Source organism: Anolis carolinensis, unplaced genomic scaffold, assembly GCF_035594765.1.
Source record: "Anolis carolinensis isolate JA03-04 unplaced genomic scaffold, rAnoCar3.1.pri scaffold_12, whole genome shotgun sequence".
Taxonomy (NCBI): Eukaryota; Metazoa; Chordata; class Lepidosauria; order Squamata; family Dactyloidae; genus Anolis; species Anolis carolinensis.
Window position 1 is genome coordinate 13,983,954 of NW_026943823.1, and position 15,781 is coordinate 13,999,734.

A 15,781-nucleotide genomic window follows, 5' to 3' on the forward strand; every position below is an offset into this window, starting at 1 on the left:
TCAACCATTGACATACCTCTAGGGCAGTGGTTCTCAACCTGGGGTCTCCAGATGTTTTGGGCCTTATAGCTCCCAGAAATCCCACCCAGCTTACCAGCTGTTAGAATTTTTGAGAGTTGAAGGCCAAAAACATCTGGGGATCTCAGGTTGAGAACCACTGCTCTAGGGTTCTGTAAGGTCCTTTACTGTGTTCTATGGTCAACATCTGGTTCAGCAGAAGGTTGCAGCAGAGGACCTAGATATTTCTATAGAGAACACTTCCATAGGTATCTGTAGGTCCTCCATTGCAATTCTGTGGTCAGAACTTGGAAGAAGTTGATCATAGACTGCACGGAAGGACCTAGTGATTTTAGAGAGGGTACTTCTCTAGGGTTCTGTAGGTCCTCCAGTGCAATTCTGTGGCCAAGATCCAATGGAAGTTGATCAGGGTTGCACCAAAGGACCTAGAGATTCCTAGAGAGGTATTTTCTTAGTTTAAAAATCAATGTGTTTTGATTGGCAGCTTCTCTACTTTCATGGAGGTCCTGCGCCCTTAACCCTAGTGAATGAGAATGAGCAGAAAGAGGAGGGAAAACAAAATATGTTTTAACATCTTTAGATTAAATGCAAGCTTCTGTAAAAGTTTTTTTTTTGGTTAAGCAACCTACTAATGTGGAAACAGGACCTTAAGGAACGAAGTCTGAATATAGCTGTGGGCTGGAAAGAGATTCAAGAAGTACGTCCCTATCATTATTAATGGTGTCCTTTTCCACAAACGCACTAAGAAATAGACGAAGAAATAGAAGAAAAAGAGCAGCTGGGGAATGGTGCCCTTTTCTGCAAAACCAGATCTGAGGCTCTGCGTTGGGGAGGGCTGACGCTTGAGGCTGCGGTTTGGCTGGAGAAGAAATGACTATGGCTTGCAATGGCTCTTTCCAGGAAGCAGAGGAATGAAATTGTCCCTTATTTGGTGCTAATATCCTCTGCTTGTATATTTGCAAATAAAAATAAAAAAACCCTTTGTCTCCAGACCTCCTGCATTGCAAACCCAAACGGTAACCTTATTTTCAGAAATGGAAAGTGCCACAATAAAGAATACATTTCTTCCATTGTTCCCGAAAAGCATCTGTACTCTGAGGCTTAAATTACCAGCAGTTTTTTCCTTCTGATTATGGGATATTTCTGCAAGAGAACGCAATACAAGGGAGGCATGATTTTCTAGGACCCTTCAAAAATCAGTTGTCGCTGGCCCTCTGATATGCCAATTTATCCATCAGTTTTATTTCTCTTGGAAAAACAAGCAGCAGGAGGAGGGGATTTTGCGGCAGCGTTTGGACATGTTTAATACAAAAGTAACTTTTACTTCTGCTGAATTTGGGGATATTTTCTTGAAGCTGCAACCATTTAGACTGCAGATTTATGAGCATGGTTTCCTTTTTAAAGGATGGGCTTTAAATTGGGTCACACCTTTTAAAATCAGCTACTATGTTCATAATTATAGCAGATACACAGATAAATAATCTGGAATGTTTCGAAGGCAAGCAAGTTGTTTATAGAAGCCTTCCTTGTGAATCTGCTCAGCTTTTGTGCATTCAAGTGATAACTCCTAAAGACGCAATTAACATTCCCTTTTCATCCTTAATATATATTATTAGCATTTTATTATTCATTTGTAGCTGGCAAGAAAAAACAAGTCATGCTCTTGTTTTTCCTTTTCAGACCCAAAGATTGTGCAGTATTACTTCAACTTGGGCTTGCAGGTAATGTTCATGAAAGATCTGCTTTGGTAAAATACCTTTGGATGGAGGAGGAATATACATTTAGAGGTGGATTTATTATATTTTTGAAGCCCCCGGTGGTGCAGTGAGTTAAACCGCTGACCTGCTGAACTTGCTGACCAAAAGGTCGGCGGTTCTAATCTGGGGAGCGAAGTGAGCACCCACTGTTAGCCCCAGCTTCTGCCAACCTAGCATTTTGAAAACATGTAAATGTGAGTAGTTCAATAGGTACTGCACTGGCAGGAAGATAGCGCTCCATGTAGTCATTCCAGCCACGTGACCTTGGAGGTGTCTACGGACAACACCGGCTCTTTGACTAAGAAATTGAGATGAGCACCAACCCCCAGAGTCGGACACAACTAGGCTTAATGGACCTTTATCTTATTTTATTTGTGGATTTTACACATTCCAGCAGGCATTGTATCAGTTAAATCAGACTATGGAGCTTCCATCCTGCATCAAATCTCTTAAACTTGGTTGATGTTCAGCTGAGAACTAGGTTTCATTGATATGGGTTCTGTACATTGCATACTTTACTCTCCCAGAGAAAATGTAATGTCTGCTTAGCTGAAGTGTATTTTTATGAATTACTTGTCGAAACTAAATAACCCCCTAGTTAGTTCTCGCAGAAGGGAAAAAAGCCACACTACACAATTAAATGATCCTCCTAAACCTATAGGAAAATGATTGGGTGTTGACTTTCCCAAGCCAAACTTAGTACGATCATTCCTCCATATTTGTGGTTTTGCAGATTTGGTTATTCATGGATTTGATTTAAAATGTTCTCTCAGTCCTCCAGTGCAACACTATGGTTGTCAGTGTCCAGCAAAGGTTGACCATAAAGTCATGCTGGAAGACCTAGAAATTCCTAAAGAGATATTCCCTCAGCCGTTTATATATCTGTGTTTTTTTTTTAATTAGATTTGCGGGAGTCCTGTGCCAAGAAATGTGGAGCGATTATATATTTAGTGATACAGTAGAGTCTCACTTATCCAAGCTAAACGGGCCAGCAGAAGCTTGGATAAGCGAATATCTTGGATAATAAGGAGGGATTAAGGAAAAGCCTATTAAACATCAAATTAGGTTATGATTTTACAAATGAAGCATCAAAACATCATGTTATACAACAAATTTGACAGAAAAAGCATTTCAATACGCAGTAATGCTATGTTGTAATTACTGTATTTACGAATTTAGCACCAAAATATCACAATATATTGAAAGTATTGACTACAAAAATGGCTTGGATTATCCAGAGGCTTGGATAAGTGAAGCTTGGATAAGTGAGACTCTACTGTACCTAGAATGACTTTTTCATATGTTAGGTAAAGATAAAGGTTTCCCCTTGACATTAAGTCTAGTCAAGGACAACTCTGGGGGTTGGTGCTCATCTCCATTTCAATGCTGAAAAGCCGGCATTGTCCGTAGACACCTCCAAGGTCATGTGGCTGGCCTGACTGCATGGAGTGCCATTACCTTCCCGCCAAAGTGTTACCTATTGATTTACTCACATTTGCATGTTTTCGAACTGCTAGGTTGGCAGGAGCTGGGGCCAACCATGGGAGCTCAACCCGCCCAGTGAATTCGAACCGCCAACCTTTGGTCTGCAAATTCTGCAGCTTGGTGTTTTAACCCACTGTGCCATTCTTTGTATGTTAGCCCCATTCAAATCCATTGAGCAAGTTGGTCATCAGGATTAGTTCAGATTTTGTGAGATACCCCTGCAGCAAAATCTTGACTTTACGCTACAGTATGGAGCCAATCCAGTGCATTTAATGGGGAATATTACTTTCTGTCCTGCATTTGGTAGCAGTTCCATTAGAGGAGGTCCCATGTTGCTCTGGTTTGCCCATCTAAATCCTTTTTTCTCTTGGTATGTGTTTCCTAAGTATTACCATCAAAGCTGCTGGAACCCCATGATGTACGTGCAGCAGGTGCCTCCATCTCCTCACATGGAAGCCTACCAGCCATATCCGGAACCGGTCCCAGTGGTAGACACATCCATGCCTCCACCATACGCTGAAGTAGGAAGGAATGACATGCGGCAGGCCCATATGGATGCGTCGGCAAATGGTGAATATTTTGGAGATTTTATTGACATTCATTGTTGAGTATCTACAAGTTGTTCCCAATGCATGGTAACCCTAAGATGAACCTATCATGGGATCTTCTTGCCAAGGTTTATTCAGAGGGAAGTTGAGAGACATACCAAGTTCTCAATAGGGTAAATGCATAAAACTGGGAGAAGAATAGTTCCTCTATAGCAGAGTTTAGAACCTATGACTTCCAGATGCTTGCTTGCAATGCCCATCATGGTCCCAATGCTATTGTAGTTCTACAGGGTCTTTAGCCCAGGCAGAAAACAGCCAGGCTTTGAAGCTGCAAGGCTATTCAATGCTAATCAAGGTGGCCAATTGCAATATTCACACTTGCTTCCAACAGACAGTTCTGGACATTATTTCACAGATATATGAACCCCACTTGCCTAGTTTCCAACAGACCTCACAACCTCTGAAGATGTCAGCCATAGATGTGGGCAAAATGTCAGGAGAGAATGCTTCTGGAACATTGACAAATAGCCCGGAAAACTCACAGCAACCCAGTCTTTAGCCTTCTTTGCCAAATAATGCTGGTGCCTTTCCAGACTTCAGCTCCCAGGATTCCATATGCCAGTTCAAGTGATGTCAAACTGCATTAATTCTGCAGTGTAGATGAGTCCTGGTTCTAAGTACCAGATATCCAAGAAATTGTGTAATGCTCACATCTTTTTGTCTGCTTGAAAAGTACCGTTTCCCTTTCTTGATAAAGATAAGCGGCCAGGAAAAAAGCAAGATAAATGCCCAGACTCTGAACTTCAATTTGCAGCTTGCTGTGGCTGCTTTGATTCTCGACACCTTAGGGAAAACATTCATGCTGTTGGGAGTCACATGTAATTGACCTGAAAATGTATGTTGTGGACCGTTTTTGCAAGTACAAGTGGATAGGCGCCTTTATTCATTTGACTCGGGTAAGGCATTAGCCTCGCAAGCAGCTCTTAGCATTCATGATAATCTAATTTCATGGCTTAGCATGATTTATGTGTGTAATAAGGCCCAGGCTTTTCTTAGCACTTACTGTTAGTCATTATGTATAAGTTTTGGGAGGGATGCTGCCGCGCAGATTATTCAAGCTGATCAGCCGTGCTAATTGCCATGCATTGTGCATAACGGGCCATGCTTTAATTGGGACACGTTTTAATGAGAGGAGCTGTGAGTTGAGGGCTTGGCTTCTTGCGATTCTCTCGGTGTGCTTTCCTTTGACTGGGCTACCAAAGAAACAACAATCGTCGGAGTCAGTATCCAACTCTGTCCTGCCTGCGTCTCCGAAAGGGCACCCCGTCAAAGCGCTGTCACCAGGCAAATGTAATTGATTCGTTCAAGACGGAGATGATTAATTAACTAAAACAGAGGTCAGGGATCCCGCAACTCCATCAGTTATCGTAGCTGTTGGGGATGAATGTTGCAATCCAGGAACTTTTAGAAGGCTGAACTCCATGCTCAAGGCAGCTAGGATTTACAGGTTGGATATGGGATCCGGTTCTTAAACTTCAAGCCCAATATAAATGTCAATGAATCCAGGCCAAGGTCCCTGTTTTCTGTTACGATTCAACCTCAACCTTTCAGCTATAGCCATTCCTTCCTAACATGGCTTTTATTTTATTTTATTTATTTATTTACAGTATTTATATTCTGCCCTTCTTGCCCCAAAGGAGTCTCAGGGCGGATCACAATGCACATATACATGGCAAACATTCAATGCCATTAGATATACAACATATATAGACAGACACAGAAGCAATTTAACATTCCAGCTTCCAGCTTCATGAGGGTGTGCTCAATTCCGGCCACAGGGGGAGCTGCCGCTTCACCATCCACTTGTGACACTGAGTCCTTGATGAAGTACTTCCTCATTCTTCCGCACGCTGCTTGGAAGGTTTTATGGTGTTGTAAATTAGTTAAATTAGCCTCCCTGCATAAAGCGGTACCTAAATTTCATACTCAACACATGCAACTGTCTTTCAGGCTGCATAGGTCAACAGCAAGCTAGATTATTTAATGGTCGGGAGCTCACTCTGACCCCGGCTGGCTTCGAACTCATGACCTCTTGCAGCTGTGCCTGCATGATGGAGAGTGAGAAGGAGTAGCATGGAGGTGCTGACCATAACAATGGAGCATTGTCCCTTCTGTGTTCAAAAGGAATGGCTGAAAGTTTGAGATTGGAAAAGAAGGGAAGTGGGGTCCCAAGCCCAACCATACTGAGTCTTATGGGATCCTCTCCTGCATCTTGGTCTATCTGGACTTACAGGCTATTAGGAATTGTGGGAGTTGCAGTCCAAAACACCTGGAGGGCCAAGGTTTGCCCATGCCTGGTGTATACAGTAGCTTTTTTCCTTCTCCAGGAAAATGAAAGATCATAGAACTCAACCTAAGGATAATAATATTTATGGGATTTCATTCTCTCTCGACCCCTCTTTTCTTGCAGGAGCTTTACCCATCGCAGAGCCTCCCCTGCCACCCCACGGAGCCGTTTACTACCCCGTTGTCCCTGATCCTTACGCCCAGCCGCCTCTCTCTGGATACGATGCCTGTGTCCCCTTGGTGCCTGCCTACCACTACGCTGGCCCTTGGTTCCCGGGAAGCCCATCCTACGGCACTTCGGCCCGCGTCCATAGCGCCGTGAACCCTGCCCACTTCCCACAGATGGGCTACGTGGCCTCCTCGAACCCAGCACCACATTTTGTCGCTCAGAGTATGTAAACCTGGAAAAGGACTCTGTCACCAAACCATTCCTGTTTCTTTGTGTTGCGTTCCTTGCGTTGGTTTTATTTCTCTGCCTTCCTGTTTTGTTCCGAGGGCATCGTCCATAGGAAGAATGTTCTCTTTATCTCTTTTTTTAATTTTTCATGTTTTATCTGTAATGTTGGTTTTGTACTTATGGTGGGGGTGGGGCTCAGTATTTTGTATTTTATGAAGATATTTGTAGGACACTATAACCTTATACATCAAGCATTGCTGCAGCAAGGAAAGACAGTGAGTAGGAACAGATGGAGTAATGCAGCCTGTCCTCAGCTTGGGACCTTCCAGAAGAGTTGGGCGACATCTCCCATCATCCCCAGTTGCATGACCATTGGTCACTGGCCATGTGACTTGGGGATTATGGGGGCATTTGCGCAAGACCTCCGGGAGGCATCAAGTTAGAGAGTTCTGAACCAGTGCCGTTTTCTTCATATTTTATTACTGCAATATAGTGGGTATTGGCAAAGTGATACCGCTGTTCCAAATAATCAGAGTGATACCTTCTCATCTCCTCCTGGCTTGAATATAATTCTGAGATCTCCATATGCTTTCCATGTTTAAAAAAAACCCCAGCACATTGAAGGCAAAGATGTGAAAGCTAAACACGTAAAGAGTTCCCAGGCCAGTGATGGTTCTTGATTCGACCTCTCCGCAAGTGAGATATAACCATTCTGGTGTATCGCTCTCAGTTAACTGCCTACCAATCATTCTTCAATTTTAACGTGGTCTCCGCGGGGCACTGCTTTTGAAGGTGGGGAATCGTTGTCTTGGATTGGTGCTGCTGCTGCTGTCACAGTCTGTAATAAGGTTTCTAAAAGAATAATCACTGCACAAGTGGATGAAGAGTGGGGTTTAATTTGGCACCACCATCACTCAATAAAAGCAGATTCTGAACACGGCCTCGTTTTTTGTGTGTCTGAGCAAGGAAACCCAAGCTGCAGTTCTTTATTAAGTTTCTTCTCAAAAGCAGATGTTTTCTTCCCACATCGTGTCAGAAGCAAACTGAGACTTCAGTTATAGTGTGTGTGTGTGTGTGTGTGTGTGTGTGTGTGTGTGTGTGTGTGTAGCCACAAACAAAGTTAAGAGCTTGGCATTATACTAAATGTCCTTTGACCAGAAGCTGGCCACTTGGAGTGCCTCTGGTGTTGCTGTGAGGTTTTCCATTGTGAATGTGGCAGGGCTCAGGCTGCATTATAGTAGGTGGTCTGTGGTTTGCTCTTCTCCACTACTCGCATGTTGTGGATTCCACTTTGTAGCCCCTTAAGGTTAGCTCTACATCTTCTGGTGCCTTCCATATCACCCACTCTTCTGTGTGCCCAGGAGGGAGTTTCTCATCCGGTATCAGCCATGGATTGAGGTTCTGGGTTTTAACCTGCCACTTTTGGACTCTCGCTTGCTGAGGTGTTCCCATGTGCATCTCTGTAGATCTTAGAAAGCTATTTCTCGATTTAAGGCATTGGTATGCTAACTGATATCCGAACAGAGGATGGGCTGGAGATGTACATGCCTTGGTCCTTTCATTACTGGCTGCTACTTCCCAACGGATGTTAGGTGATGCAATAATGGCTAAACAGTATAATTTCTCCAGCTGTGTTGGCTGTAGACATCCTGTGATAATGCGGCATGTCTCATTAAGTGTCACATGTACTGTTTTAAACTTCATTTTCTGTGATTCTATAGCACTGAGCCGTTGCAGTGAAAGTTGTGTTGATCTGCATTACTTTTGCAGTGTAGATCAGGTATGGGCAAACTTTGGCCCTCCAGTTGTTTTGGACTTCAGCTTCCACAATTCCTAACAGCCTCGGGCCCTTTCCTTTCCCCCCTCAGTTGCTTAAGCCAACTGGAGGGCCAAAGTTTGCCCGTGCCTGGGGTAGATGCACCCAAGGCCTTCTGTCATTAACTGGACTATTTCTTGGTCGATTTGCTTTCTATGTAACACCCTTCCACAAAACGTCCCAGGTTTTGCATTGCTCGATTCGTCACAATTTGGGTTCAGTTCAGTACTCCATTGGATTATTTTTAGAAGTCTTTTACATAATGTCGCAAGCATTGTCCATATCTCCACAGATGCGATTTCTTACCTGGAGGTAGCAGCCACCTGTCGCTGCGACTGAGACAGCTTGGGTCTCACCTGCCAGAAGGCATTCATTAGAAATAAATCAAAGGAAGCTAAAGTTAAACAACAGCAGAGTAATTTTGAAATCCAGACAAAGAATGTATGTGTCTCATTTGGGTCCACTTGGCTCTGAGATTGAACCGTTAGTTCGGATCTCAACTCAGTGATGGAGTATATGAGTTGAAATCAATGGGATTTAAGTTGGCCGTTCATTTCAGTAAATCTCTAGCTGTGATTTTGGATGGCTGTTGAGTGCGTAGACACATTGATGCCAATTTATGGGGACTCCATCTTGGTTTGCCAGGATTAATTCATAGGTTTGGCCTTTTTTCCTCGGCTGAATGAGTAAGTTGCCCAAGTGGGCTTCCATGGCCAAGATTCAAACCAACACTCAAACCATTATAGTTTGCTGGTTTATGAAAGACATTGTTGAAATTGGTGGATTCCCATCTAAGTCCTAACCAAGTCTGACCCTGCTTAGCTTCCAAAATCAGACAGGATCAGGTAGCTTCAGGGTATTTGGTCCTCTTGCCATACATCCAAGTCCCAATTTGTGCACTTAATAGTGTTTTTCTTTTATTATTGCAAACTCATTGCACCGCGATATGATAGCAAGTCAGCAAGTGTGTGTGTGTGTATATTCTCATTCCAGCAGACTGCACGGTCTATTTAAAGTTGAGCATGATGCTTGTTGTTACACATATTTTAATTCCCGAGAACATCGGAGAAAAATGAATCCAAAGTTTTTCATTGCACGCTACAGCAAGCCTGCTAATGGCTTTGTTTAAATATAGTGTGGCAGTGGGTTGTCACAAGAAAATAATTATGTTTTTAAAGAGGCAGAGAATGTAGTGGATGAGGAGGTTTGGACTTAGAGTGCATCTTCACTCTAGAATTAATGCAGTTTTGACACCATTTTAATTGCCTAATTTCGGTTACGGAAAGGTTACGGAATCCTGGAAATTGCAGTTTCACTTCATCTTTTGCCTTCTCCGCCAAGCTACAAATCCTATGATTCCATAGCATTGAGTCATGGGAGTTAAACTGCATTAATTCTACAGTGTAGATGCACCCTGAGAGATATTTAGGGCCGAAAGGTCAAAATGCTGAATTGACCACTGACTAGCAACTGATGTTTCCACCTTGGGAGGCATTGAGATGAATAATTCAAATGTTCTGGAAACAATTCTAGCCGCATACGCCCTCGCCATGAGCCATAACTGCGATGAGTTTCACCTGCCCATGTAATGCATTGCTCACCTGTCAATTTGGGGCCAGTCCAGCATGAAGTGACCCTAAAGATCAAACACTATGCATTTACTCTGCAATCTTACTCATTCAGAATATCTTTGGGAACTGGATTTACTCTTTTCCCCTGAGTAAGGACACAATGTTCTGGCTTGAAGATGGAGGAGGAATGAGATAGCTCCAGATAAGCAGCATTGTGCTATAAAGTATATCACCGATTTAGTGCTTCGACCTCATTTGAGTTTCTTTTCCTCTTTCTTGCAATTGCTTTAAGGAGCCCATTTTCATCTAGCTTCCTTCAAGAACTGGAGAAGGGATGAGTTACTCAAGGTTATGAGGATATGAGTTACTTCATATCCCATAGACATTCTATTTGCACCAAACTACAATTCCCAGGATTCCAGCACACAGAGCCGTAGCAATTAAAGTGATGCCAAATTTCATTAATCATGTGGATCAGTGGTTTTCAACCTGAGGGTCCCCAGATGTTTTGGCCTTCATCTCCCAGAAATCCTAACAGCTGGCAAACTGGCTGGGATTTCTGGGGGTTGTAGACCAAAAACATATGGGAACCCACAGGTTGAGAACCACTGGTGTAGATGGACCCATCGATTCCCACAACTAGGACAGTAAATAAAGAACAATGCTCAAAAAATGGAACAATCAGCATGCTAACACCTGCCAACAAAGGATTCCCCCAGGCAGGAAGCAGCCAGGCTTTGAAGCTGCAAGGCTAATCGATACTAATCAAGGTGGCCAACTGCAACATTCACATTTGCCTCAGGCAGACAAAGAGTTCTTTCTCCCACCCTGGACATTCCACAGAAATATAAATAAATATCACTTGCCCAGTTTCTAACAGACCTCACAACCTCTGAGCGTGCCTGCCATAGATGTGGGCAAAACACCAGGAGAGAATGCTTCTGGAACATAGCCATACAGTCCGGAAAGTAACACAACAAGTAAGAGCTCAATAAAAGTGCAGTTGTTGTTTTCCGAAGTTCCGATGTTTACAGGTATTCAAAGGGAATGTTTCAAACTGTTATCCAATTTAATCATTAATCTAGATAATGATTAAATCTGTAGCACAACACCATTTTGGAGGTGTTAATCTTATTACTCCCAGGATTAAGTACTGCAGCCTCCAGAGCTGCTTGGAGAGGATTTGGATTTGATGGACTTGTCCAATTAATGCGAAATTCTGGGACAGCATCTCACAGTGGATATACAAAAACCCCGGCTGTCAATCTTTCTGTTGCTATAGAAATGTTTTTTTAGATCGCCGCAATATGGCTAGCGCACAGCTTTCCACTGAACGCAACACCTGCCCACCCACCAATCTGCCTCCTCCACTCCCTCAGTAATGTTTACTAATGCAAAATGCAATGGCACATTATGTTATGGGCATTGCCATGTCTGGAAGCTGCGGCGGTCAGGGGCTGATAGCATGCATTTTTATACAATGGATATTCTCCTTGCAGGACTCGGCAATCTGGAACATCATTCAGATACGGAAAGATGGCAAAAGTCAACACCTAGGAGTTGGAGAGCACCCAAGCTGAGCTTTGCGTTTGCAGCTGGAGTCGAGAGCAGCTTTGCAGGGCTGAGCGATTTGTTCTCCAGGGACCCGATGGCAGATTAGCAGCTGAGCTCTCTGCTTACAGGAGACTGTTTTGCTTGTATGCTTGCAAATAAAGCAAAGATTAACAAAGGCTCCCATGTGCTCTCGTCCAAAGGAAGGCATCCCCAGGAGCTTTGCCCTGCTTTGGAAAAGGGGAAAGTGTGCTTCGTAAGTACTAGACCCATGTGGCAGGAGGCTGCTTACATTACACATGGGTTATACAAAGTCTTCAGAGCCCTGCAGCTTGGTTGGAAAGAGGCCATTGCTTCCCCACTGCTGTTAACAACAGGGAAACGATGATCTTGAGCATTGCTGAAGGGCTGAGATGTATGTAATCCTTGTCCTGAATATCTTTATGTCTGTATATGTGTCCTAGCTCTGCACCAGATGTGTCAAACTCAAGGCCCACGGGTCATATCCAGCCCACCATGTCCTTTTATGTGGCCCTCCTCCATATGCTGGGCTACAACAGCTATATCCTCATGACTAGAACTAATGGGAGTTGGGATACAGGAACATCTGGAAGGCTGGGGTTTGGATTTAGATACAGGGCTTATTACATGACACCTGGCTTTAACCGTCCCCCAAACTCAGAGCCACAAGTGTTGTTGGGTTGTGATTCCCATTATCCCAAGTCTGCATGGTGTATAATCAAGAGTGTTGGGAGTGATGGGTTCAGTAACATCTAAGGACCCAAACTGGGTAAAAACTAATGGGAATTTACCACTACATTAAAAAAAGATACCAGTGGGCTCTCTGTATCCATGGATTCTCCATCCATGGACTCATTGTTTCTTTGAAGGCAACCATAAGGCTGATGTGGCTCTCAATGGAAATGGGTTTGACATTGCTGATCTACACCAGACATGGCAAATTTCATCCCTCCAGGTGTTTTGGACTTCAACTCCCACAATTCCTAACAGCCTACCAGCTGATGTCCGATCTACACACTGTTGCCCATTCCACCAACTTCTACCCATTTGATTAAGCTCGAAAGTTTCTACAGTTATGGAGGCTTCACCACTCCACTTCAAAATTCACCTCTAATTTTGGTGGTTTTGTTGAGATGGAGACAGCCAGAGCCATACAGTGGTTGGACCAGGACCCCAAGAAACCATGGTTTGGATTTCCACTTGACCATAAACACTTCCTTGTCCAAATGATGCTTCAGGCCATAGCAAATCTTTGATATCTTTACTTTATGGTCACCCAAGTTGCCAATATTTTTGGATATCTGTCCCATCCCCTCTATAGACATTTTTTATTCTTCCTCACTATTGGTCAAGTTGACTGGGCTTCTGGGAACTAGAGGGCAACATCTTCAAAGCGGAGAGGTTCCCTAAATCCAGTTTATAGTTAACTCTCAGACACATGTTCTTTGTCCTCAATAACTGGGTTGTGTGATTATAATATATAATATATATAATTCTATCCTGGAAACAATATGGTTCCTGAGAAGAGAATTGCCCTGTTCCTGCTTAGGACCAGTGCTTTGGAAAGTTACTTTTTTGGATTGTGACTTTTAAAATCTCTCCTTCAAGTCATTTTCCACCAAGGTCTTATTATTTGAACAATTTCTAAATATATCCACAGCTTTCTGGATTGAGACCAATGCAACTAATGCTACAGCTTCCCAGTGCAATGAAACTTCATGTTTAGTCTCAAGTAAGTAAATCAGCTTGTATTGCTAAGACGGCTAACCTTGTTTTTGCAAGCAATTCTTCTCCAGGTTTCAAATAGTACACATTTTGGGCTCTGAAACCTTTCGAGCAATGGTTCCCAACCTGTGGTCTATGGACCACCAGTGGTACCCAAGAACTAAATATGTTCTGCGGCCTCACCATTACTACACCAACAAGAGCGACTGGTCTCCCAAAACCCTCTTATAGTGCAGAGGCAACGGGGATGTCATGAGGGGAGAGGCTGACTACCCACAAAAGGCACAACAACAAGCCTCCTGACTGCTGCTTCTCCTCCTCCTCCCTCCCCCTGAGCGGAGCCATTCCATGTTGCGCCTGGAAGCGGGGGCGCCTTGGTGTCTTTGTTGTTAGGCCTGTTCTTGGGGTTATTTGGGGTGCTGATTCAGAAAATTGCATTGGATAGACCACATCAGCTCTAGATTATTAATTATGGTTTTCTGTGGGTGAGCAGATGGCGATTACTGGATGGCATATGTTCTGTATCAGAAGTTAGATCTGATGTGGTCTATCCAATGAGGTTTTCTGAATCAGCACCCCAAATAACTTAACCAAATCTAAAGTTGACCAAAAACTTATTCATAACTCTTTTGGTACTAATGTTGGAGAGTGGTCCCTGGTCAAAATAAGATTGGGAACCATTGCTTTAGAGAGAAAGATATAGTTAATAGAAAACCAAAGAAAGACCTTGAATTGCAAGACTACCATTCAAATTCCCAACACTCATTTAGGGGTTTTTGAGATCTAGATGTGTAAAATACAGGTATGTGCCTACATTTTGAACATATTCAAGATAATTTAGACTGAAGTTTCCTATTTAATTGTATATCAAATCCTGCAACAACTGCAGATGCATATTGGGAAATGCCATTATTGGAGTTTGGAAGTGAGGAATTGGACGCAAGTTCTCTTTTTAAGAAATTGATCAAATGCATGGCAACAGCAAGTTCCAGAACTCAATTTTAACTCATTGTGACCATAATTTACATGAAGAAAACAATATGCAACCTTAGTTAAGGACTTAACAGTTGGAATCATGGGGGAATTGTATTGCTTAAAAGCGAAAAGCCCATTTCGGTCTGAACTCTTCTCCCTTCCAGGGACACCTTCAGCTTGGCTCTTAGCTTCCAGATAAGTCACTGAGCTTTTGCTGAAGACCCCAGAGAGCGGGTCAATGGTCTGGAAATGGAACATAAAATGGTGGAAAGCAAAGCTGGAGAAGAAGCAACAAGGCTGGAGAAGGAAGTTCTTCGGTGTTCTGTAAATGATAGAAATCCTAATGGGATTACAGAAGAAAGAATGAACAAAAGAAGAGATGAAAACCTTAGACTGTATTCCATAGGTCCATATATTCTCCAAAGGATTGGACCATTCCCATGAGAAGTCCAGCATCTGTGAATTTTAAGAAAGCAAATTTAAAAAGTGGGCTCGGGAGGCGAGAGATGTGGCTATAAAATGGTGGGGATGGCCAAGGAGAGTAGGAGAGCAAGATTCCTAACTATGGAGAATCCGTGATATTAAATAGTTTCTGCTATTAGTCATGTCCTGCAACAGGCTGCTTATAGGCGAGTCGTGACCTGCTCCTCTTGTCCGTCTTTCCATTGGTTCCTAAACATGTCGCAGGCATCTCCCCATGAGTCAAAAACATCCTCGGAGGAGTCTATGAGTTTGGAGTTGGAGGAGCAGATGCTGGAAGCACAGTGGAGGGAACTGGTGCAAGGCCCGGGGCATGGGCTCTGCCCTGGGTGCCTGGTGTTCCTACTATAGTCCACCTCATTGAGGTTAATTTCACTTTTGGAACAGTTCTCGTCCCGCTCTTTGGCCATCTGGGAGTATTTAAGGTCTTGCCACATGTAATGTGGCTGGATGACCCCGTCCGAAATGGTGTACATGGGCTCCGTGTTTGGCTCCGCCAGGTGACCGTTCATCTTGGAGAACAGGAGTCCCAAACGCTTGAAGGATTCCTTCTTGGAGCTGGAAAGCCTTTGGACTCTGTTCCCGTTCCGGACAAAGGAGCGCTTATTAATCCCATTGTTTTTGGGTCTCTCGCTCACCATGTCAATCCCGGACATCGTCTTAATGAGAGCCGAGACGTTGAAGTCTTTCTTCTTGTTGGTGAGGCCGAAAGACACGCTCTTGGATTTGGAGGTCTCCCCAACACACTCCTCGTTGGCCTCGTCCTTCTGGGAGACCTCGGTGCTGCTGGTGGAATAACTTCGCCGCGGCGGTTTCCGGTTCCCCAAAAGGTCGAGGACTTCATAGCGGAAACTGGAGATATCCTGCTTCAGTTCCTAAGGATGGAGAGGGAGTTAAACATGAGTCAAAAGCCACTGTTTTATCTACAGCAAGGAAAGAACAGAGGAAGATTGTTCTCTCTCGAGGCCGAGCATTCAAAGCTATGCAAATGAATTATTCTGGATGACTGTGCACAAGAATTCAAGAATTCCAATAAATATTTCATTATTTAGCATTGGTAAAAGGAGGCTTGGTGATTATTTTTTTTAGCA

At 43.5% G+C, this 15,781-nt stretch overlaps 2 protein-coding genes across 3 annotated transcripts in view; one reads left to right on the forward strand and one right to left on the reverse strand.

Moving 5' to 3' along the window:
• Positions 1-7,486, forward strand: part of alg13 (ALG13 UDP-N-acetylglucosaminyltransferase subunit) — a 52,678-nt gene extending 45,192 nt beyond the window's left edge. The window contains exons 26-28 of the mRNA XM_062964014.1: positions 1,699-1,739; positions 3,647-3,830; positions 6,279-7,486. Of these exons, the coding sequence (XP_062820084.1) occupies positions 1,699-1,739; positions 3,647-3,830; positions 6,279-6,553 (500 nt within the window). The 3' untranslated portion in view covers positions 6,554-7,486. The remainder of the gene's footprint in view (positions 1-1,698; positions 1,740-3,646; positions 3,831-6,278) is intronic.
• trpc5 (transient receptor potential cation channel subfamily C member 5) overlaps positions 7,154-15,781 on the reverse strand; it is a 136,968-nt gene continuing 128,340 nt past the window's right edge. For both annotated transcript variants that reach the window (XM_003226401.3, XM_062964125.1), the window contains exon 11: positions 7,154-15,565. In XM_003226401.3, coding sequence (XP_003226449.1) covers positions 14,834-15,565 — 732 coding nt within the window. In that variant the 3' untranslated portion in view covers positions 7,154-14,833. The remainder of the gene's footprint in view (positions 15,566-15,781) is intronic.